Here is a 26,315-nt window from a genome sequence, read left to right on the forward strand (position 1 = left end):
TCAGTACATACCTCAAATTGCACTCTATATGTGAAAAAAGGTTAGACAGGGCCGGATCAATAGGGGGCGAGGTAGTGTGCTTTTTGTAAAACTTTTAGAATTAAAAAAAATTTTTATCTCCTAAACTATGACCTTCAGCTGGGGTCTAATGGTGTCATTAGATAGCACTCGTTCCGCTCTATGTTTGAAAAAAGTTTGAGCAGGAACGTTTCAATAGGGCTGAAATAGAGGACTTTTTGTGAAATCCTTTAAAATTTTTTATCTCCTAAACTATGACCTTGAACCGGAACCTAATGGTCGTTTTAGATAGCTCTTGTTGCGCTCTATATGTAAAAAAAAGTTTGAGCACGGACACATCAATAGGAAGCGAAAGCGGATGCTTTTTGTATAATTCTTTAAAATTTTATATCTCCTAAACTATGACCATGATCCGGGCCATAAGGATGGCTTTAGATAACTCTCGCTGTACTCAATGTATGAAAAAAATTTGGGCTGAGTAATTTCAATATGGCGCGTAATTGGTTGCTTAATATAACATAATTAAAAAATTAATATCTCCTAAACTATATCAAAGGACTGGGGCCTAAGAATAGTTTTAGAAAGCTTACGGTAGGTCCCATCTGTTCAAAGAGTTTGGATAAGGCCAGCTCAATACGGGGCGAAACAGAGGGCTTCACAGAAAATTATTATAAAATTAATATCTCCTAAACTATAGCAAAGAGCAAGAATCTAAAGCTGGTTTTGGAAAATTTACTATACGTCCAATCTATGTAAATAGTTTGGGCTGGACCGGCTCAATAGTTAGCGATATATTGTGCTAAAAAGAAATTAATAGTCCTTAAAAAAAAATTAATATCTCCTAATCTATAGCAATTAACAGAGACGTGTGGATGGTTTTAGAAAGCTTCGGGTCCTCCCTATCTGTGAAAATAGTTTGGACAGGGCCAGTTCAGTGGAGGACGATATAGGGTATTTAATAATAATTTTTCAAAAGTGAATATTTTCTAAAGTATAGCATAGAACCGGGGTTTAAGGATGGTTTTAGAAAATTTACAATACGCGCTATATACAAAAAAAAGTTTGAAGAGAGCCGGCTCAATAGTGTGCGAAATATTGTGCTTAATATAAAATTTTGATATAAAATTTTAGCTAAATATAAAATTCTAAAAAATTTAATATCCCGTTAACTATGGTAAAGAATCAGGATAATGGTGGATTTAAGAAACCTACGTTGCGCCCTATGTTTAAAAAAATTTGGACAGCATCAGCTCAACTGGGGACGAAATGGGATACTTAATATAAAATAGTTAAAAATTTAATATCTCGTAAACTATTGCAAAGAACCACCTAATGGTGGTTTTTGAAAGCTTACGTTGCGCCCTATATGTAAAAAAAGTTTAGGTCCGGCCGGCTGAATAGAGGACAAAGTAGGGTGCTTAATATTTAATTGTAAAAAATGTAATATCCCCTAAACTATGGCATAGAACCGGGGCTAAAGTTGGTTTCAGAAAGCTTACGGTGAGCCCTATCTGTGAAAAAAGTTTGGGTAGGGGCGGCTCAATAGGGGGCGATATAACATGCTACAAAGAAATAGAAAGAAAATTAATATCTCCTAATCTATGGCAACGAACGGGGACTTATAGGTGGTTTTAGAAAGCTTCAGGTGCGCCCTATCTGTGAAAAAAGTTCAGGCAAGACAGACTCAATAGGGGGCGAAGTAGAGTATTTAATAAGAAATTTTTTAATAACTAATATCTCCTAAACTATAGGAAAAAGCCAGGACCTAAGCGTGATTTTAGATAACTTACGATACGTCCTATCTGTTAAAAATGTTTGGGCAGGTTCGGCTCAATAGGGGGCGATTTAAATTACATAATAGAAAATTATAAAAATGTAGTATCTCCTAAACTATGGTATATGACCGGCGCCTAAGGTTGGTTTTATAAAACTTACAGTATGCGCAACCTCTGAAAAAAGTTCGGATAGGGCTGGCGCAATGGGGAGCGATTTAGGATAAATAACAAAAAATTTTTAATTTTTAATATCTCCAGCGCAATGTATATTTTCTAAAATCACCATTAGACCCCAATTCTTTCCAATAGTTCATGAGATATTAAATTTTTAAATATTTTATATTAAGTACCCCATTTCGTCCCCAATTGGCCAAAACTATGGCAAAGAACCGTGACATAATCGTGATATTTTAAAGCTTAGGATGTACGGAATATGTCATAAAAGTTTCGGCAAACTTGTGTCAATAGAGGAAAATTAAAAGTTCTTAATAAAAAATTCTTTAAATTTCAATATCTCTAAAACTATGGCAACGAACAGGGGCTTTACGGTCCTTTCAGAAAGCTTACGGTGCGCGGAATATGTCATAAAAGTATCGCTAAGGCCGACACAATACGTGGTGATTTAGGATACTTAATAAAAAATTCTTTAAATTTTAATACCTGCACAAATTCCGGCAAAGAACCAACTGTGGTTTTCTAAAGCATCCAGTGCGCGGAATCTGTAAACAAAAGTGGCCGTAGGGCCGAATCAATAGGAAGCGATTTAGGGTACTTAATATTAACTTCTTTCAATTTTAATATTTCTAAAGCTACAGCAAAGAACCGAGGCCTAAGAGTGGTTTTATATTAATTTTGCTGGAAGCAAATGAAAGTCTAGGATATTTCTAAAAAATTTTGCTATTTCTCCATAAATAAACAGGAAATATCAAATTTCATAAAAAAAATTATTCACTATTGATAGTTACTGCATTAGCTTATAAAATGATATTGATATTTATTTAAATTATTATAGCTAGTATAATTTTACAAATTTGGTTTTACAATAATATATATGAAAGCAAAATATTCAATATATAATATGTTATTTAAGAAATAAAGCAACCATTATTTTGTATGTTTAATAGTTTATTATCCATTTGTAATTCTTGTATTTGTATAGGTAATCTCAGTCCAACAAATAATAAACTGGCAACTTGTAGTGATAATGATACTGTCAGAATCTGGAACTTCCTACATTATCATCAAGAATGAATTCTTAGAGGTATAATTTATATATATATATATATATATATATATATATATATATATATATATATATATATATGTATATAATATATATATATGTATATAATATATATATATATATATATATATATATATATAATTTTATGTGTGTGTGTGTATATATATATCCTATATATTATATATATAGGATGTCGTCAAAGTGTTAGAAATAGAAAAACGTCATTCGGTACCAAGTCGGATGAATATGGTAACTAATTTTTTATATTCTCTTATATTTATATATATACTCTTTTGGCAAATCAGGTATATACAAATATTTACAATTATTATTTATTCTTCAATATACTTATAGTTTTAATATATGTCATTTTTTCATTGTACATTAGAGCTGACAAAGAGATTAGTGCAATAGAACAATAGTATAGTATGGACATTAGTACGGCATTCATTTAGTACGACAACATATTCTGTGTTCTGTTAATAATGATCATACTTCTAAATTTTAGACGTGCAATCAATCTGATGATCTGATGAGAGACAAATATAATTTCAATACATTACCTGCACAAACAGTTGAAGATCACGAAAGAGGCAAGTTCATAATCAACATGACAGATGTATTGATTAGCGGCCATTGATCTTATAGCTTCAGGCTATAATAACACAAAGGAAATAATAAATGTAAATTGTTTCATAAGTTAATTCTTTCATAATTTTTCTATTATTTTCTATAGCTGATAAAATAGCAATAATACTTGCTATGGGATCAGAAGATAGAATTGATGCTAATAGCGAGATAAAAAATAAAAGTGGAGAAATACCTACGGATTTGCAGTTGATGAAGGAAAAAAATTAACTAATAAAAAAGTTTCATATAATAAGCCAACACTTAGAAATTTGTAGCTATGGAATAAATTGGAAGCAAAAGATATAGAACAAGTAGAAGCATTAAATGCTTTTCTAAATCAACACAAAGAATTGTACCATTGACCGAACTTACTGCAACTGCTATAATATTATATGGAAAAATTATACCTGTTGGACATAAAAATATTATTTCATATGAATTTAATTTAATTTAATTTAAAATTTAATTTACATTATCTTAAATATATGTCTAAAATATTAATATTCAAATATAATTTACAGCTAGTTCAAAATTAACAGAAGCAATTGGTAAAAAAAATAATGCCATAAAAAACCTATTTTCTGGGAAAATAGAAGAATTAAGAAAACTTAAAGGGTCTATTAAATAGCGTTGATGAGACGAAAGATTATTTACAGAATGAAGGAGAAATAGATTATTCTAAAGTTCCCAATATTGATCTTTCTCTACCCTTACCTAATTCTAAATCCGCACGAAATCCAGAATTACTCAAAACTTTAAATCGTGGTTGAAAGAGAAAGTTCAACCAATTAATTGGTTGGAATGATGGAGGAACTAATGATTGAATCAGTATTTAGTGATATTATTACGGAAGATATACAATGGGGATACCAGGTATAGCACCAACAAATCCAATGATTATAATTCCTTCCAAGGTCAAGATGAAAATTTAAGAAGGCTTGCACAGAGAAATTCGAGAAGTATGCAACGAGTTAACAAAGACTTAAGATATAACATATCTAATAGACTTGATAAACCAGGAAGTCGATCAAAATACGATTTAAGATAATTATGGAAGCAAATCCTGCTTTTGGTCAGAATGGATTACCTCTACCAAGATGTTTTAATCCCAATTTTAGAACCCGTAATGGCAATTTCAATCCAAATTGACATTTTAGGCCAAATCCTATGCCACTATTTGGACCAAGTCAAGGTTCACCTTTCAACAATAATTTTCAAAAAATACCTAATTTTGAAGTATCCAATACTGGACCAGTTAATTTCGATCGTCCTGTTCTGTTCAAATGTTCAAGATCAAAATGTCGACAAGCACAATGCACAAAATCATTTCAATTCCAATTTTGTAAACTTTGGTTGTAACTAATCATGGAATAAATCGTGGACCTAATGAGAATAATATGGGAAGAAACGGATATAACAATTGTGGTAGGATACGTGATAATGATCAGTCAAGAAATACAAAAGGAACAAACAATTATTCTATATTGAAACAATTTCTAATATAAACAAGTTGTTTACACTACTTAATTATATCAATGAATTACATTTTGCTTATGCAAACTGATGTAACTCTACTGATTGCATCGGTATTATTCAACATTATAATTTTGCCTAAATGATGATGCATCATAAGCAATAACATGTTATATACTAATTCATGTTAGTTGCATTGTGATGTCTTACAGAAATAATTGACATATTCATTGTTCATTTAGGATTATGACTTGCATCAGTGAGGAGTACATTCGTTGTTATAAATAAACTTTTCTTCCCATAATTCATGAATTTCATTAATTGCAGAATTAAAATTGTTGATTCAGTGATTTATGGAAAATTGAAAATTATCTTAAGCGTGGATAAACTTATGTACAGGATATCTGCATTAACAGCATAATATATGTTTACCTGATTTAAATATTCACTGATGTATGAAGAATACAAATTTATATATATATATATATATGTAAATATATATTTACATATATATATATATATAATATTACGTAATTGATATCAACAATAATATTACGATAAAATAACATTTATAACATTGGTATAAAAAAATTTTGATTCTATATGAATAATTACCGAAATCATGAAAATAACTGATATATTGTCTGTAAATGATTTATAATCAGCAAATGTGTGAGATAAAACTATTTACTTATTCATTATTAATAAAATGGAGTAAAGCATAACAACTTTTCTTTGAAATATTGTTTCTTTACTCATTTGTGCAAGTAATGAAATGAGGAAATCTCAAATTTAATAAAAAAGAGTTTAGTAATGGATATTTAGCAAAAATTATATAATAATATGCATTTATTTTGTTAAATCTCGTAAAAGCACTGCTGGTAATCTGGTAAAAGTAATAAATAATAACCAGACAAATTGAAAAAATAGCAACTCTTTTGTATACTTCATTATAGAAAAAAAAATATGAGCTGAAAATTCGTAATTAAATTATTTGCATATTTCACAAATAAATGATGCATTAAAAACTATCAAAGCTACAAACTTCTAATAAAAATCTGAAATGCAATTTTTTAAAAATAATTGAAATTTTATACGGTAATTCTTATATATTCAAAAATATCTTTTTACAGTATTTTAAATATTATTCTATAAAATTCTTGTATTTTATCATAAAATTCTTGTATTAAACTCTTGTATTCTTTATTATTATTAGAATTAGTTTAATTGTAATATATAGTCTACAATTATATAAATCATAACATTTATAATTTTAACCAGAAAAAAGTTTCTTAACAAGTTTTCAGTTTATATTTCTAATTTAATCTATTTCTCAATTTATTTCTTACTTTTTGCTCGAAGTTTGTGTCTCCTCAACGACAGATATGGACATAATTCTATTATGCTACACCCCTAATTGCGCTAAAACTTACTATACTACTGCATCGGTATATAAGATTGTGTAGATTAATCTCTCTCACATGTAACTTAACAATTGAGTTGGTGTGCGACAGGAAATTTTCTATTTAATAGTGCATATAACAAAAGCAAGAAAAAACCATATGCTAGATTATACTTCTTAGCGATCTACCTTGGAAAAAAAAGAAGAAAAAGAGAAAGAAAGTTAAAGAGAAAGAAAAAGAAAATTGGAAGCTGTGATAGAAAGCGTACGAGCATGAAAACGATGGAACTCGGAACGATGGGTGAACATGTAGATATGATGACGAGCGTAAGTGAGATAAAAAAGATTTTTGTGTTTCTTTAAAAAATTATTTTAGAATTCTACTACATTTAATCTATTTATCTGTTGAAATATGATTATCAATTAAAAGTGAAAGTACATCAATGTTTAGTTGCAATTAGAATGAAGATTTTTTAAAAATTCAGAAATATGTAGCCATTCGTATCCCATAAGATTTCGATATATCGCAAGTACTTCCAACCCACGTGGAAGTTGCTGCATCCGAAGACCCACATGTCGTCGATGACTCTATTCTAAAATTCACGTTCCGAGATGTTTTTCCGCTTCTGGAGTTTCAGGTTTCTTAACTAACAGAAGGTGAGTGAAACCTCGCTTACGGAAAGCTCCACCATCCGACACCGTCAGCTTCACACATCACGGGACACAATCGGTCGTGTTCTGGATATTTCAACATTAAAACGCAGTCTTAGATAGAACTTAATTTCGCGCCCATGAACACCACGCCTGTGCCCGCTGACATATGTGTGGGTATCTATCTGTATTTTATTATGTACAGTTCGGTGATCCCTATATTGCTATATCTTATGTTCCGTAGCTATGACTTTAATATAGAATTTGATTTTATAAAAACAAAATTATGAATTTAATTAAGCTTTAGAAAAGAAAAAAAGAAAAAATTTGTGATTTGATTTTGTGTAAATCTTGATTTTATTAAAATAAAATTATGATTTTAATTGAACTTTGGAAAAAAATATTCACATATGAATGGCAATGTGAAACCTGGAATGTTATGTCGTCTTAATTTCTTAAATCTACTACGCCCATCATCACAAGAGCATTTTGAGTAACAACATAGTACAATTAAAATATGGCTAAGAGTCATTCTTAAAATATTATGAAGAATTGTTGAAAATAACTCTATAACCTAATAATTGCTTTCTTGAACTACAATCTGTTGGGGTCTCTTTGGCATATAGTCTCTTCTTTGTTCATGCCCCAATTACATTTCATTAATACCAAAGAACTAAAACCGTTCCTTATTTTAAAACATAAAAGAAAATTAATACATATAATGTGCAACTCTAATGCGACCTTGAAAAGAAAAATCAAGAAAATATAAAGATAGAAACGAGAATCAGTATATTAATTGCTGAAAATCTTGTGCTAAAAATTAATTAATTTATTCTGTGGCCCATGAACTATAATTCTACAAGTGTGTTTACCTTTTGTCAATGACTCCACTTTCAAAAACAATGACTCTACTCGACTTTTTTCAATCAATAGCAAGGTCTCTGTTCAAGATTTTTTTTTACCAACAAAATTAAAATCACATATAATTAAATTATTAAAATCACATTAATCTCTCATATAATTTAAATACTTCATTAATTTTTATTTAAAAATGTAATAAAAAATGCTTGGATGCTCCTTCCTACAAACGATTATTCTAATTATTAGCAAAAATATCATATAATTTCATTTGTAATCCAGAGACTATCCAATGTCTTGTTGCTCATTCCTTATTAAAACTCATGAATATTAATTTTATACTATTTTTGTTGTTATGACATTGTCTCTACTCTTAATCATATACAACTAAGTAAATTTTGTGAATGCGTTAATCACTGTGAAGATATGTTTATAATTTTCCTCTATGTTAAAAATGGGCCAAGAAATGTATTTAGTGGTAATTTTCTCTTTTCTATACAAATCCTTCTTGGTTTCCTTGTTTATGTTCAATTAATATACAATTGATACAATTTCATATAAACTTTTGTATTTTAGACTACATTCTCTCGAACTAGTATTTCCTCCTAACCGGTTCTTCAGCTTTATTTATTGCAAAGTGACTGCTTTCTTATGCTTATTTAATCACTTTGAGCTACAACATTTTGGGAAGTACAAACACGTTATTATCGACCCATCTGTATAATAAACTGTTCTTAAAAATAGTTTTCCACACCCTTTTGAATCGATCCTATATGAAAATTATTTCTTTTTGTTAAGGGTCATTGTGAATGCTTTACAGTCAATAATAATTTTGAGAAAAATACCATGTAAATAAACCCTCAATTTATATAATTCCTTGATGATAGCTAATACTTTTAATCATAATACTCATAACTATGATATTTCAGTTTAGCTTGTGACATCTTACCATTTACATAACATATAAGATGCCATTACATTATTTCCGTCTACACTATTGTGCTGTATTAATATTGCACCATATTCAAAATTAGATGCGTCTGTATTTAATCTATCAGACCAAGAATATTTCACACAGGTTGAGAATTCATAAGCTTTGAAAGTTTAGTTATAGCTGCAATCTTATTCTCTGATGATCGCATCTTTCCTTCTTTAATAATATATCCAAGATATTTTATTGTCGCTTTTAAAAATCTATCCTTCCTTTTTACTAATACTATCAGAGTAATAAAATCTAAGTATGATTCTATTATGTCCTTATCAAGTCATTCCTTAATTTGTTTATTTATTTCAACTTTATTGTATAATAACAGTCGTGGTGAGTGTCATGAGCTGGCCTGGAGGAATCTGTTCTAGAAGGCTGTATCTAAATAGCAAAACGATTGACAGGAAAACAGCAAGATGCGTCCGTTTTCTAAAAAAGCAATGTAAGAAGATGTATTGTTCATTTGTTACGGATTATACTGAAATCTTTTAAAAAAGTCCAATATTGTAAATAGTTGTTCTTGTTGAGTTAATACAATTTTGTTCATTGAACAAGTGGTTGCACGCATAACAATATATCAGCTGTTCGGCCATTAAAATTAAATTGATTTATATCATGCTGTACTTTAGATGGATTATAACTGTCCATAGTATCTTTAATAAATTGTTCATGTTCTAAATCCTTAATATAATCCTTAATATGATTAGTCTCATCAGTCTCTTCAACGATATCTATCAAAAAAACTTCAGGCAAATTTTGTTTATATTAATTTTTGATATTAAAATATTTCTATCTTTAAAATATATTTCTTTGTCGTTCAAGAAATCAATATCAATAAGAAAATTATATCTCATAACGATATCTGAAACTATGTGGAGTATAATTAGGTATGTATATCCATTTACGAGTTTAAGCAATTGTTGTCCTAAACTCACGTAACATACAATTTTATTCCGAGCCTACATTATAAGAACGAATAACCTTACTTTACTGATTCTCTTAATAGTCTTTTACAATAAATTACCTTCTGAAAATCTGTCCAATTACAGAAAGTCGTCATTTCTTCGTATTCATCTAGTCGATCATGAACGTTTACATTGACTCTTCTACATCTCTGATAATGAAAACTTCTATCGACTTACGTCTTCAGTCTTATGTTTTCCTTTGCGTCGTCATTGGTGTGTGCACCATCGTCGTCACTTTCGTTTTATTTAGCTGTTTTCAGCAGTAAAGCAGCTATTAGTTCCACTAACTCGTCTTTCTTCCTTTATATCTTCAATTTTCGTCATTTAAGTTCATCTTTAAATTCCAGAATTTTTATCTTCTATTGTTTTTCCGTCTAATTATTTTCGATAATAGTGCAAGAAAGCTTTTGCTGACAACTTGTGGTACTCATAATAGTCTTTATCGTTCACTTTTACACTTTATTCGTAAGTAAGAACACGACCACAATCATAATCTTGATTTCAATCTCAATCCCGGACAAATCCCCCAAAATTTCTTTGGTATCAATGATTTTAATAAAATAAAAAATTTATCGAAAAAAATTAACAAAAATACAAAAAAATGAAGAGCGTCTTAAATCACATCTTAATTGCTTCGTGTCATTTTTGGAACATCCATCTTTCTTCCTATCCTTTTCTTCAAGAACCCAAACCTCACTCTCTCATTTGCATACGAAAATAAAGATTCATTTACACTGAAATAATGCCTCGGAAAATTCTTAAGTGGATCGATATAAGGATCGACACACTTATGCTTATATTCTCGCTCATATTCACGCACAAAGCATCGGCTAAAATCCTCAATACCACACAAACATAACTAATTCTAGAAATAATGATATTCAGAAATTGTTACAATAACTTTCCTTCTCCCTACCACATTCCATTCCCTATGAATGGGCATTATGCTCTCCTTGATAAAGGCAAACTGCGAAAACTGTGACCAATCGTTGATCATGAATTTATGGAGAACTCCTGCCATCTACTACCCTCTATGTTCTTCATCCTCGTTGTCACTAACCACTTGGGAAAAGAAAAAAAGAAAAAGGAAAGAATAAAAGAGAGAAAACAAACAAAGAATAGAACACGAAACGCCGAAAATCGGAAATGTGACACGCTCGCGACATGTCATCACACAAACGATACCCCTATCACCATCGCCGCAACCGCTTTCGATCTTATAATACAATAAACGCTCCGATACAAGCCATGAATATGAATCCCCAACAAGACACCGAATGCGACATACAAATCGCTAAACAGAGGCTGATCATCACCTCTTTTTACTCTACCAATGACTTCTACCTCTATAACAACTTGTATAGTCTACATTCACCTTATTATCCTCTTTTTGTCATCACCAGATATAATGATGCCTGGTGGAATTTTTCGGAATATCTGATTTAGTATGAATTTTTCTTTAGAGCTGTGTCTACCGAACTTTTTCTGAATACTTGAACCTAGTAACAATTTTTCTATAGTGTTGCTGTCTATCGAACTTATTCTAAAAATCTTATCTAAGACGAGCACGGCCCCTACTACTCCATCCACCTTTACATATTCCCCATCTTCTTCTTTAGCATTGACCCTCGCGTTCCCTCGCCAATACTAAACAGAAACATTGATTCAAAAATAGCATTTATTTTTCTTTAAACAACAGAAGAAATTTCAGAACATCTGATCCAAAATTGGTACAGCCCTTTCTATTTATCAACCATATCTAAAATCTTTGAAAAAGTCAGATAAAGAAGATTGAAACCAAACCTATATCTGATCATCAATTTGGCTTTCACAATAAATATGCTATAACAATTGCAGATAGGTATCTATCGCCATCCATATCTATCCAAATCTATTCAATTGGTTCTAGGAGGAAAATATCTTCTTCGACCTACAAAAATCTACCACTAAATTTCAAAGGTTCCAATGAATATTTCCAAAACAACAATCACGATACCATTTGGCTTATTTGAATATGTCATAATACCATTCAGCCAAACACATGCGAAACAAATTAATTAAAGATATACTGTTTCTGTTTTCACAAGGTTTAACTTCCTATTTTGCCATAAAAATGAGATCTTCATTACTTCAAGTAACCTCAATGAACATTAATAATACAAGATATTCTTTCAAAAACTTTAAAACAATAGGTTGAAAATCAATTTTAAAAAATTTCAGTTCAGACAAAGTAAAATGGAATTCTTCGAATACTACATCACCAAACGTTACAAACCATCAGAAAATCGAATTAAAGCTATCAATGCTTACACTATCAAGGATCTACACTGTTTTCTCGAAATAGTAATCTACATATTATCGAGCATATATTCTAACACCAAATCTGAGCTTCATATAATGAACAACTAAAATACGACAAAACACCAATTGAGTGGACCCAAGTATCAATCGAATCTTTTTAAAACTTAAGAAGATCAGCGTCTTCAATGCAATAATAATACCATGCATCTTGCTAATTACCACATTTCTATTCTTAATCGATATTTCAGATCGGAGATACTGTGGATCAGAAAAGAAATAAAGAATGGAAATCGCTAGCTTTTTTCATGTAAATGAAGCAAAACAAAAAATAACTATAGCACATATATCATGAACTGCTTATCATCTTTGTAAGTATCACCTGCTAGAAAACTGAAATTTCATCAATCTGAAACTTTTATATTGACCATAAACCACTAATTTACATACTTAACCAACGAACTAACAAGATATAACCCAGACAACTGCAACAACTCGACTACATTTTCTAATTTTTTATAGAAATATTCATATGAAAGAAGAAAAAAATTTAATCGCAGACATTCTTTTACACATAAACATAATAAATATGTCGATGATCTTCAATCATGAAGAAATTCAGTATCAACGAGATGATAAATTTAATTGGATCTTTCATGAAAATCATTTTTTCGACTTCAAAAAACAAAAAATCAAAAACAATATTAAAATCTATCGTAATATTCCGAAAATAGTGAAACGTTTTCAATGTCCTTTACGGGCTAAAATATCCAAGTAGCTACATCACAAGCTTCCTAACTACAAGAACGATATATCTGGTCCAAAATAAAAAAAAAGGATAAAATAAAATCGTGAATAAATAGTATGTAAATGAGCTGAAATTCATCGTCACAACCAACTTCTACCATACAAAATTAAAGTTCCAGATAGAGAATTCAATCAAATTTATCTCAACCTTATGCAATTCCCAAAGATAAATAATTTCAATATACTGTCAAATACTATTTAACAATGATTGATCAATTTTCCTGATTCCCAATGGCACTTATGAAACATAACTGCAGAAACCACTTTAATTAGTACTTTTCAAGAACTGTAATCTGTTTATTGTGCACGTTGTTATTAATTACCACCGACCAAGGATCACAATTCGAGAACACACTGTTTAATACCCTCACAAACACGATCAGTGCAAAAAGAATCCATACATAAGTTGAAAAATTATTTTGAATTATTTTATTTGAATTTGTCTTTGGCTTTCCATTCAGATTTCATTCTTACTGTGTTCAGATTTCTTGCAATATTATTTATCCTGTTAATTCGAGACAATCTTTCCGATTTAAGAAGTGAACTGCTTTTGCATTTGTTTTGTAATACCCGTTTTTTCCACATTTGTAACATTGCGAGGTTATATTCCGTGTTTGTCGAATATGATTAACATTATTTTTATATTTATTAGAAAAATCACCCTTTTGTGTTGCAGTTGTTCTAATAAGTTTCTCTTTTTCGTTTACGTTGCTTATTGTCATGTATCTTTATACGAGTATCTTCAGTTCGTTGCTTGATCCAATTTCAAAATTTATTTCTTTAGACTTCTCTCTCTGAGGCTTGTTTTTTAATTGTTGAATTATACACTTAGTAAAGGAAAAATGATCTTCCATCTTGAGAACGTATAGTTTTTAATAAATCAAAACGTTGTACGACAGTACGGCAGTTTCGTTTTATTTTTTACTTTAACGAATTAAATTCCATTTATGAATTTGATAGTTTGAGTTATTTCGTTTATAAACATGTTTCCAGTTGTTTTAATTCTTCAAATGTTTGTATATCCCATATCTCAAAATCTTACATGGCTTTGCCTTTTTATTCAGGATATAAAATTATCTGTATTATTTGTCTGATTTTTCGTCCGCGGGATTAATGTTTAGAATGGCGTATGTACATATATTTAAGAACTCTTGAAATTTATGTAGGTGGGTTTAGGTCAAAGTATTTGAAAAACAACAAATTCTTTTACTAAAATAAAAATATACATAGGTTTTCTACTGTCTTCCGAGATATACAAACTTTCTCTCGTCTTCATGTCGTACGTTCATTCGACACTAGATGTTCGATAAAACTCAACTAGTCTGCTCTTGATTATCGTTTCTTTTTTTCACTCATTCATTATCTCTTTCTTTCATCTATGTATATCTTTTACAACGAGAGATCTTTTTAATTTTGTAGAACAAACAAAACCTGTTCAGTCAAAATGCATTTAGACAAAATTTATCTAGACATTGCCTAATCTCCGATATGCATAAATATTTATCTTTATCGCTCATATATTCTCATTTATATATCGCTTATATCGTAATATATCCTAATTCTATTTTAATGTTCCCTGGAGTATTGTTATTCTGGATTTTTGTAAAGGTAGACTGTACGTTGTATATTGAATACGTTGTATTCGATTTCGTGGTAGGGAATATCTCCCGGAGATATATGCTCTGTTCACGCTATATTTTGTCCCATTTGTTGAGTCGTCGCAGGCGCATTATTTCGATAATCACATTCACGCATTTGGCAGAATTATTCGTTCCGAATTATTCGTTTCAAACATTTCATTTGTTAAATACTGATAAATTTCCTCTAAAATGAATTGATAAATCTTGTTAGAGGTTGAAGAGAAGCCGCGTTGAATATTCTACTCGGAGTTCTACTAACAAATGATCTTATTTGTCTATTTTCGTGTTGGATTTCATCAGTCAAATCAGTCATATTATTTAAGAATATGCTCACATTGAAACCGGTGAACGAAAATTCGTGTTTGATGTTTGCAAATTTGTTTCGGTTAATTTTTTGTACCAAAAATTGTAAATGTGGTCGACTCCTAAACATTTTCAATTATGTGTTTTCTGTACTACTTGCGCGAATTCATGTTCTGTGATTCTATACCTCAATTATTTTTTTATGTTTTTTTATTATGTTATGTTTCTGTTTTTGATCAATATTACTTTTGTGCTGTGCCTTACTATGCTATGTTGTGTTGTACTGTACTGTGTTTGATCTAATTAAGTTTGTGTTTTGTACCTAACAAAATTGTCTAACAAATGTATAATTTGTATAATTTGTTTTTTTGTTGATATCATTATGTCTATTTCTTGTTTTGAGTTTATTTTTTGATAGAATAATGTTTCACTGTTTTTGAATAATTTGTGATCTTCTGTCCTATTATTTAATTAGTTATATCTTTTAAACCATGTCGCATACATACCTAATTTTTCCTTCTATATATCTAGGATTTGTTGCAGTATCTCTTTATTGTTATTTCTATTTATAAGGATATTGATATATATTATTATTTTTGACTTATTTTGTTATGTAAAATCAATATGTAAAAATTTATTGTTAATATGAATGACTGTATCAATAATAATGAGTATAGTAATGTAAATATGCAATGAACAACATCCCATTCATTAGGTAGACATGATGGAAATCTAGTATCTAGCTACAATTATTCGCTTTGACCTGTGAAAAGTTTGGACAATTGCACGACAATTACCGCACATGATAAATTCACCAAATGATCCAGGTGAGAAATTATTAATCATTATTGTATTGTCTGAATTATATTTTGATGGATTTGTGCACCTCCAATAAAATAAAATTGTCATACAATCAGTTAAGATTGTAAATTAGCCTATGTATTTTCTCAATTTGTCTATTATTTGTTCTATGCTTATTTACTAATTTAAATTTTCTTATTTGTACATGATATTTTTATTTGATACTGCATTATTTTTATTTTATATAATATTCCTTGTTACTGCATTTAATTATATTTTATTGTTTTGTCCGTACTGATATATCTTAATAGAATTTGTATTCTTCATTTTCGATGATGATTGTTGGCATTTGCTTATTGGCGATTGTTTTATTCTATATAGTATATATTGACAATTGCTTTTTATATAATTTTGGCTGTTATAATGTATCTCTCTATATATTCTCCTTCTATTAGTAATTTACATTCTTCTGTTATAGGTTATATTGTTTCTAGAAGTTGTTTATATCTCCTACATGCAATGTTTTGTATACGCGGGCCTATAATTATATACTTTAGATAGTTTTTAGTTACTATTACTTTATCTTGTATTGCCATTTGCTTTTTCTGATTAAACTGTAATCTAAACATTTGATTTATATTGTTTTTGTAAGTGCTGCCTGATATTTGTAGGATTCATTTTTGCATTTTGTTAGAATCCGAGATATTTGTATACTTTATGTTTATCCATAATGTTCATAATGTTGCCTCTAATTTTTTATCCATTGTTTTTTTTTCTATATATGTTGTTCTATGTATGTCGCACCCTCAATAATATCCAAATTTTCTCCTAAGGGATATATCATATCTAATATATCATTATCTAGAATATGTGCCTTTGGGAACTAGTTGAATACTCGCTAAGAAAACGCATAAACAAAAAACAAATTGTCACCTTTATCCAAGCTTAGGCATTTTAGTCAAGTACGTAGTTTTCAATAATGTGTTGAGCCGGGCAATAAACAAATAAATGATAAAAACCGATTCCTAGACAAGACAAGCCAAGGGTTATTTGGTGCTTCTCCTTGAAATAACTATTTGGTACCCGCTAATTGGCTATCATCAGAACAAAGGAGTATACATGGGATTGCTTAAACATTTCTAATGAACTATCCTGTTCTGCTCTCAACCAATAGTCATCGTTCCTTCCCTTTCTATATTCGGTTCTCATTCGAACTCCTCCCTTTCTATCTCCCTTTTCTATTTTCATTATTGAGTTTGTAGATACTTCGAGAGACACCAACAAGTCAATCAATCCATAACTTTTAGACTCAAAACATTAAAATCTCTGAATCTTGATAAATATTATTAACTTTCTCTTCTTCAAAAAAATAGCTCTGTAGTTTATAATAATTTTTTTTAATTATAATAATTTTTATAAATATTAATTATAACAATTCGTTAATTTGATACATATATTTTGATTTCGTGTGTGAACATTTGGTAGTTTATTGCACAAATTTGCACAATATTGCACGTTTATAGTTTAATTACATTTATGTTTCAGTGTATATGATTTCTTTCATATGTATTTTTTTCGTGCTTCCCATATATATATAAAGGATTTTAAAGTCATACTAGCGATACTATCAAACGAATTATTTAGAGTTTTTTGTTTTCACTAATCTTTAATTTCAATTGCTAGTGTTTTTTTCTTTTTTTTTGTTTTATGTTCATGTCATTCGGAATTGAAATGTTTAATTAATATGTTGTTCTTACGATATATAACTATATATAATGCCTAATTTGTTATATGGTACGTATATTTTGTGATATCTCAGTATAATCTAATGTCTTGATTTTCCACGATTGATTCCACGATTTCGGTCTGTATAATCGGTCTCTGCAAATAGTTTACAGCTGATAAATATATAGTCTATTTTTTTTGTAACCGATAATTCGTATTTCCTGCATTTGACTGTTTAAGATGTACTTCTTCTAGTACTAGTTTCGTGTAGCTATACTCCACGATAAAAAGATAAGGCATCCCGAAAATTCAATGTTTTCATTGCTTGAATATAACAAATATACTCATTTTTGATATTTATACATTTTTATTATGAAATACATTATATTGCAAACAAAAAGATTCAAGAAAAAGTCTTTGATATTTGGCTTAAAGAGGTTTGTATTTGTTTTGTTTTGACATGTATAAAACATACTTCACAAATTCTCTTGGAAAATTTCTTGCGTATTTTAATTTCATCTATGTATATATCTGTGTTAGAGTTGTGATGTTAAAATGTATAGTTGTGCACTATATCTACATTATGTTGCTAGAGTTTTGCTATGGTGATCAGTATCCTATAAATTTCTAAGATTTTTAAAAGCAAATAGTATCATATATTTTTCTTATGCTCTCATGTAACATGTATATATTTCTTTTTTGTTCCTCTGTTTTATCATGGCAGTATTTATTGTTAGTTGCTGCTTTTATCTTTGGCAATTCTTCTTGTATCGTAGATTAAATCTAAAGCATCAGGATATAAAATTAGTGAAAATCATAGCTATTTACATACAGATATATACAAATGCTTTTAGAAATCACAAAATACTGTTAACAATCAAAAGAAAAGCAAAAAACCTAGATATTTCAACATGTAAATTTAAACAATTTGCCTATTATCTATTTATTACAACAAAATGTATAGATAGACTAACAAGATTAAAGATTAGATAGTCATCAACTCATCCTTTCGGATAACTTCTATAATTTGAAAACAAAATTGTAAAGATTCTTTTCTCATCTTCCAATGTCACATCAGTATTTCAATCAATGAATCAATAAATAATTGAATTTTTCAAGAAACAATACCAAAAGAATTTATTACGACATTTGTTATTTGCTGACAATAATAACATGGGAATCTTAGAAATTTATGAGAAATCAATTGCAAAATTTGACATGCAATATGAATGATAATAATATTATTTCATCTGTTTTTAACAAAAATGATAACACAAATAAAGATATGACAGGATTAGTATTAGCCTATATATTATATTAATGCAAGGCGAAGCTGAAAATACATTAGATTTTACATTCCATTAGGAAAACAAAAAAAAAATAGATTCTGCACAAATATTTATTTCAGAGGGAATCTGTAACTTGGCAGTATTTAAAAACGTTTGATTTCCTCTTGGTAATATTATTTCTCTTATTTAATATATATTCTTTTGTATGATAAACATACATATTTGAAAATTATTCTAATTGATTTATAATATGTTTACAAATTTGTTTCTTTCAGAACTATTACCCAAAAAAGTGCTTATCTAGAAGGATTTATCTAACAGTTCAAATAATCTATGTTTTGCTATATTGCATAAGTCTTCTTACACTATGTAATGCATTCAATAAGATTTTTTTTTGTATAATAAATAAAATAATAAATAAAATTTTTTTATAATAAATAAAATAAACTATAGAAAGTATAAAGTAGGACTTATAAAAACAAATTTACCAATGTTTAAGGCTATTCATTACCCATAGTTTTATAATTATTTACGGCCAACATTGAATTCAGGCATAATTCTTAACCAATTTTGATGAAGAAGCTCTCGTTCGAAAGATGAAAGTTTAAATGAGGAATCGGCTTTTATATATTTTGAAAAAAATTTTTTTATGCATGAACTACTCTTGAAAAAAGCATTATTGAGATAATCTTTTCCATAAAAAATATACCTTTTTCAAATATTTAAAAAAGCTAATTCCTCGTTTAAACCTTTGTTTTTAAGATAAAACCTTGTCTATCAAAAATAGGCAAGAACCACTCCTGGATTCATTGTTGACATGAACACTGTTTTAGAAATTTTATAAATATGTTATAAAAGAATAACTGAATATCCAATCTATATTTGGTGGAAAATTGAGTAATTGTCAATGACTTTCATTTCTCCATTTCATATTTCTATTTTCTATAAAACAGGATACTGAATTGACTGAATTAATCTTTTACAAGAAGTATGCAACCTTCTTTTGTCTATTCTGAAGAAAACGGAAGCAGTCAGTCGTTTTCAATCTTGTTCAGTCAACACGTTTGATAAAGATTAAAGATAAAGAATTAAAGAAATAGAATCTTCAAATGACTTAATATCCGTGTACTTGTCAAGACATTACAGACTAAGATATAAATAAGTATCGTATCGCGCAATAGTCGACTCATTACATTGAACGATTTAGAATAAGATATGCGATTCGGCATTCAATTTACAAATTGAGCTGTTTTTATGTATGATGCCCTTTGCACTTTTTGTAATTCATATATCGCGTTTAAGTAGCGTTCCTCTATTAAACTTGACTGTTTGATAAAAATGCGATAGTTGACACAGGCTCACCTTGCAGCTAAGGTTAAATAATTCAACCGTCTATAGTCGTCGAGAGAGTGATTGTCGTGAACAGACAACTCAAATTGATTCGCGATACCAAGCTATTCTTCATGTCGGCCATTGAAAATAAATAGTACAATTCGCGATAAATGCATCGTTAGATCTTTGTTTAGATCAAAAGGAGCTTGATGCGTTGTCAGCTCCATTTGCGATTGAACGGGAGTTGCAGATTGCGGTTTTACTTCGGCTACAAGCTCTTGTGCGATCGACGTTGTGTATATGTAATCGTTATCAATATCGAATGTCTCATCTAAATACACCTCTATGTCTGGAAAGTAATTCTACAATGTCAATTAGGTATTACTAAATTTAACAAAAACTTTCTTCATTTAATCTTCATATAATTTTAGTTTTAACCCTTTTGCTATGGCGTTTTGATCTACCGTAGCGTCGCTATTAAATTGGACTGCGTGCCGAAAGTGTACACATTGCGCGTGGATAGTTTATCTTGGAAGAAAAGGGACTTTTCTTTAAAACAATATACTCATAACTTCTATATAAAAGACTTATTTAATGATATAAAGTGAAAGAATAATATATAGCGATTAATAATTTAATTCAGTATGATATGTATTGTCCTATTCTCGTTAATTGTCTATTGCTTTATAGGACCTAATAGTATTGAAAAAAATGAAAGTAGAACAAATATGATTGTGTGCTTTATTCCTTTTGTCAAATAATTTGCGCGACGGTCATAACAGGCATTGCTATTCAAAAAATTAGTCGCGAATGTTGCCGGCTTTCATCGACGTACGTCTCTGTGCGCCGGATTGTGTATGCCGGATATATCTGGCGTACGTTTCTGTGGATCCTATTGTGTATGCCGGATATATTCGCCGTTAGGAGCAAAAGGGTTAATATTTCCAATGCTCTTTTTTCTTGATAAGTTATGATTATATTCTTAAAACGTATTAATTGATCCTTGAAGATTTGCCACTTGGGCTTCAGATCACTTAAAATGTGTGTGACAGAGGCTTCCATTGTGAAAGAAAATCAGAAATAATAAAAAGTTTTAAAAATAAACAACTTTACTTGTATAAAATATGATGATAGGTTGATGAGTTTGATGGATGCAATTCCTCGTCGCTGTAACTTCCGACAACTCGTTAGTTCTCTGGAGTTTCCTTACATGGAATTAGCTGCGTCGCTCGTCGGCTATTTCATCCCTTTCGATGATTTTGCTTTTTCCTTGAGCTCACAGAATCTTACAGAATCAATGTCACCAGAATCCAGCCCGAAAAATTAAAATTTAATATTGCATTATACGAAAACACGTTACATTGCATTTCTCGCATTAGTGATGATAATCAATTTGCAGGAAGGATATCCCTATCCCTTCCTAGACGTCAGAATTGTAGACCCACTGATAGATCTACCAATGAAAAAGAGCAACAAGATTTGGAATCTGTCGGTTGTCTCCACATATTATTGCTTGCAGTATTCCGGCCAATTAATGAGAGAACACAATTTCTTTTAAGAATCCTGTGAAACTCGTAACGGAAATGCGCAATAAAAGGCATTTCGTGAATTTAACTTATAACAATATAGTTGAAATATTTAGATAAAAATTAAGATATTTGTGTTTCATTATTGTGTATCATAAGTTATACTGGGTATCTTTGAGTGAGATATGACCGATAGATTCGGTTGTCTTACTGTTTTGTCCAATTAGACCGAGTAATTGTTTTTCTCGAATTATTTGCTAATATGATATTAAAATTAGGAAAGGGAAGAGTTCAAATAAAAAAATGCATAGAAAAGGAAGGGATAATGCCTATTGGTCGTGTGTGCATCAAGATAATTTGTTTGAAATTTTTAAATAATCATATTTGTTCTGCGACCGTATTGATTGATGAATGTTGAATTGATATTTTAAGGATATACGATAGACAAATCCATAACTCCTTTTGTTTAATTTACTTTAACTGTTTATTTATTGCCTGGCTCAACACATTATTGAAAACTACGTGCTTGACTAAAAACATCTAAACTTGGACAGTGATAGCAATGAATTTATACATACGCATTTTCTTAACAAGTCTCCGACGAATTCCCAAGGGTAAATATTCTTAATAATGATATATGGCCTTTAGAAAAAAATACTATGAATCGCTAAGTACGAACTTGTACACCAACATAATTGATGTTGATTTTCTTGTCGAAGTAAAATGTCCAGCTTCATTGAAAGATAAAACACTGATAGAGGGAATTGAATGTAAGAAAATTACGTTTATACACTCCGAAAATGGAGTGCCAAAGTTAAAAAACTGTAATGATATATATCAAGTTCAGGAATACATTAATTAGAAATAATGGAGTCATTTCATTACAAGGATCCCAAAAGGAGTAATCATAAATAAAATTTAAAGAATGACCATCTTTGGTCTAAAAAAATGCAAGAAAATCTTATGATTTTTTATAATGTTCAAAATCATCAATTCTTATAAAACTCAGAATTTTTCAATCTATTAATCAAAGCGCATTTTAAGAGTCTAACGTATACATTTTTAACGCAATTAGTTAAAGATTTCTAAATCATAACGTGGTACTACTATTTCATATTTTGTAATAATATTGTAAACATGTTTATATCATATAGATTTAGTTATTTAGTTATAATGAATGATTTTAGACAGATGTAAAAAAAAGTAATGCATGTAACATAAATCGAGTATAAAAAGAATATTAACGTCTGTCTAGAAATCGCATGTTTTTTTTCTTTTACAAAATACGTATTGTTCTTGTACAAACTGATTTGTCAAAATTGACAATCATACATTGTGTGATGTCTTCTTGTCAGCTCAGTTCTTCAAATCACGTACATCAATAGGATGAAGATTTATACAAGCATACACATTGATACAATGAATCGATAGAAACGATAAAGTTTTTCTAACAAACTTTTAGTTTGTTTCTTACTGTATTTTTTGTTCAGGTAATACACGTTTCGAATGATAGTGACTGAACAACTTTAATAGATAAACCTTGATTAAAAGAAATATAACAATATTATATTTCATTATAATGGTTTCATAAAATAATATTGAAAAGAATACATAATATAGGACAGAAATAACAATTATTTATAGCTCATTAATATCCAAAAGACTTGTATGATATTAATAGATGAAAATATTGAAACGAATGTTAAGAAATATTTGAATGTTTAGATTCTTCAATTAAAACTGAACCTTTTTTTATATTTGCATACATATATTTCAGTTATAAAATTAATATTTATATAATACATATAAATAGACAAAATATAATATTCTTGCAAGAGAAATTAGATAAAGATATTATTCCCAAGTATCATTTGAAGTTAAATGTACGGTACTACCTATCTCACATAAATGAGATATTGTATCTTGATGTGGATAACGTGGATGCCACCAATCTAAAACTTCATAATCATTTACATAATTCAGTATAACTTGGTTTGTTAATGCATTTGGAAGATCTGATGTTCCAAATTCAAGCTGTAACCGCAAGTATTTAAGACCAGGCATTAATGTCACTGATAGTTTCTGTAGAATTAGTCCAATTACAAATGGTAATTTGCTATATTTTACAGATCTTACCTAAAATTCAATTTAAATTAATATTTGCTATTAAATATAAACTTTATATAATACATTTAACGAGAAGAATACATACATGTAAAAGTTTACAACCTTCCTCTGGATTTCCATTTATTTTTTCTGCTCTTTCAACGTCATTCATTTGCTCATGTATGTTTTTATTTTGTTGTATCAAAGTACCATTACATATTCTCGATATTTCTTTTAATTTGAAAAAGAAATACCACCGATTAAGTCCTGTCTGGAATAAATAAATATTAATTAAGATGTTTTAATATCTTTCTTTATCATTGTATTTTATTATTTTTATCAAACTCCATTAGACAAAATATATAACATATATTCTTATATTTGAATTTTGTGGAAGAAAAAAATATAGTATGATAAATAATTGAAATATAAAAATAACAATATACTTTGTGCCACATGAGAGAACATTGTCTTTTAACAAGAGAATGTGGCTCTCTTTGCTGTAACTGTGATACATAGTTTGATATACTCCTCTCAGCAAAATAGGAATAATGCAATGTTCTAATGACACAAAGACGTAATTCATGGCGTAGTACCATCCAATGTGGCTGCAAGCGTTCTGGTATACCAGGAACAAACTTGTAATAACTGCAATAATAATCATTATGAGTACATAATATTCTAAAAATAAAAATTGTATACAGACATACGTCTTATATAGATGAAACCAAAATTTTGCAGTTGTAGTCACATAATAAGAAGATCTACAAATACAAGCAAATTTCCCTATAGCTTCTGGTTTAATATATTCTGATATTATAAACCATATGTCTAATGGATAATCAATACCTACAAAAAAAAAAGATATTTTAATTCATAAGTTTATTATAAAAAAGGATATATAATCATAATTATAAAAAGTAATATTTAAACATAATATTTTTATATTTCAAACACATATTTCATTTGATATATATATATATGATAATATACATGATTAAATACTTACCATTACATTCTCTAATTTCTTCATTTGATTTTTTCTTCTGATTTCTTGAATGTTTTTTATGGAATAAATCTAATGGAAAAAGTTTCATAAAGTTATTTTTATGTATATGTTTTTAACTTATAAATACAGTTAAATTATTCAGAAATATGTTTGAAACTAATAATACTTTTGTGAATATAAATCCTGCATTATTTTTTAATTACACTTATAATATTTCACCTTTGATAAAAGTTTTTTGTTTGGTTGGGCTCATTTCTAAAAGTGTACCTGTAAGAAGAAATTGTATACTTTTTAAAATTACATCTGAAAATATTTGTAAACATCTTATTTTTTTATATTTATAAAAAAAAAATATTTGACGTATATGTAATCAACATGCATTTATAGTACCTTATTTCAGAAAATTTATATTCGTCATAAATCGTCTTTTTACCAAGATTAATGTCTAAAATAGGAATTTGAGGTTATTAAATATATTTTAGCTAGACCCTTGTGTGGGTTTAAAGACGGAAAAAGAAAATTATCCTTCCCTTGATTTATCGAACCAAAATATATGCTTGTAATACAATACCCTTCACGTAATATAGTACGTGTGTATTGAAGAAGTGAAACTTTATTCCATACTTGTCGCAATATTACGTATTCAAATGATAAATTCCGACACAGTATTCTTGAATATAATGTACAAATTCGCAATTGAAAATGTTACATTGATTTACATTTGGCAACATTGGAAAATATATGTTGTATACATGTTGGAAAACATACTTATAGATATCGCCTAGAAATATATGACATAGTTTAATTGAAAAGATTCTGTATTATACTTAATTACAATTTTATATTAATGAGCGCACTTGCTATAGCATGTGTATGTTTGTATGTACGTGTACATGCTATGTATGTATGATACATGATATATAAGCACTTTCCGTATTAGAAAAAGGATTATTACAAGAATTAACAATTTTATTTTATATCTTCATAAATGTTATAATGTGAGAATATTACATGTCATATTTCTATTTGGTGTTATATGTAATTGTTACATACTATACATCTAAAATAATTACATCTGAAAAGTTTAATTTAATAATCTGTATTAATAAATCATAGAAATAAATTAAATATTTTGCTTAATATATGGTATATCATCTACTACTATTTAACTCGTAATTCCTAATGTAAAAAATAAAATTAAGTTATATATTGTTAGAGAAATATATAAAGTATACTTATTATGCCTCCTAAATCGATTTTTATAAAGATTATATATTTTCCTATCAGCATTCTGATATCATATATGTATACGTTTATTTTTATTTTATCTTTTTTCATTGAAACTTAAGATATTCATTCCTACTTAAGTTATATATATATTGTACTTGCAACTATCAAAAATACTGTTCTAGTTTTACCATTGCAATCATTTGCAACTATCCTTGTAGATATGCACTTATTTCAATAATAAGACTCTTT

At 28.8% G+C, this 26,315-nt stretch overlaps 1 protein-coding gene and 2 long non-coding RNA genes across 4 annotated transcripts; 1 reads left to right on the forward strand and 2 right to left on the reverse strand.

Moving 5' to 3' along the window:
* Positions 1 to 2,918: 2,918 nt before the first annotated feature.
* LOC127072648 (uncharacterized) lies at positions 2,919 to 12,231 on the reverse strand. Its single transcript, XR_007785565.1, has 3 exons — positions 10,060 to 12,231; positions 3,600 to 3,691; positions 2,919 to 3,023 (listed from the first exon to the last, which is right to left on the reverse strand). It is a non-coding gene; the product is annotated as an uncharacterized LOC127072648 (long non-coding RNA).
* On the forward strand, positions 12,002 to 15,896 carry LOC127072649 (uncharacterized). Of its 2 annotated transcripts, XR_007785566.1 has the most exons (4): positions 12,002 to 12,134; positions 12,221 to 12,441; positions 12,550 to 12,669; positions 12,821 to 12,978. It is a non-coding gene; the product is annotated as an uncharacterized LOC127072649 (long non-coding RNA). The 2 variants fall into 2 exon arrangements; XR_007785567.1 differs by lacking the exon at positions 12,821 to 12,978 and adding an exon at positions 15,764 to 15,896 and having other exon boundaries at positions 12,221 to 12,669.
* Positions 15,897 to 23,382: 7,486 nt separating this feature from the next.
* LOC127072640 (putative transmembrane protein 183BP) lies at positions 23,383 to 25,459 on the reverse strand. The gene is made up of 7 exons (XM_051013194.1): positions 25,408 to 25,459; positions 25,056 to 25,103; positions 24,837 to 24,905; positions 24,538 to 24,676; positions 24,274 to 24,475; positions 23,934 to 24,098; positions 23,383 to 23,857 (listed from the first exon to the last, which is right to left on the reverse strand). Exons 2-7 carry the CDS (start codon positions 25,087 to 25,089, stop codon positions 23,576 to 23,578), a joined length of 891 nt encoding a protein of 296 aa, XP_050869151.1. The 5' UTR covers positions 25,090 to 25,103; positions 25,408 to 25,459; the 3' UTR covers positions 23,383 to 23,575.
* Between the last annotated feature and the right edge of the window lie 856 nt (positions 25,460 to 26,315).

This window comes from Vespula vulgaris, chromosome 2 (assembly GCF_905475345.1).
Source record: "Vespula vulgaris chromosome 2, iyVesVulg1.1, whole genome shotgun sequence".
Lineage (NCBI taxonomy): Eukaryota > Metazoa > Arthropoda > Insecta > Hymenoptera > Vespidae > Vespula > Vespula vulgaris.

Bases quoted from the DNA above. Each gene is read 5' to 3' on its own strand.
- LOC127072640 (XM_051013194.1), bottom strand. From the start codon at position 25,089: ATGAGCCCAACCAAACAAAAAACTTTTATCAAAG. The intron at 24,906-25,055 runs GTGAAATATTAT...TTTTTCCATTAG, and splicing joins ACAAAAAACTTTTATCAAAG to ATTTATTCCATAAAAAACAT. The intron at 24,476-24,537 runs GTATGTCTGTAT...TTATTATTGCAG, and splicing joins TGGTTTCATCTATATAAGAC to TTATTACAAGTTTGTTCCTG.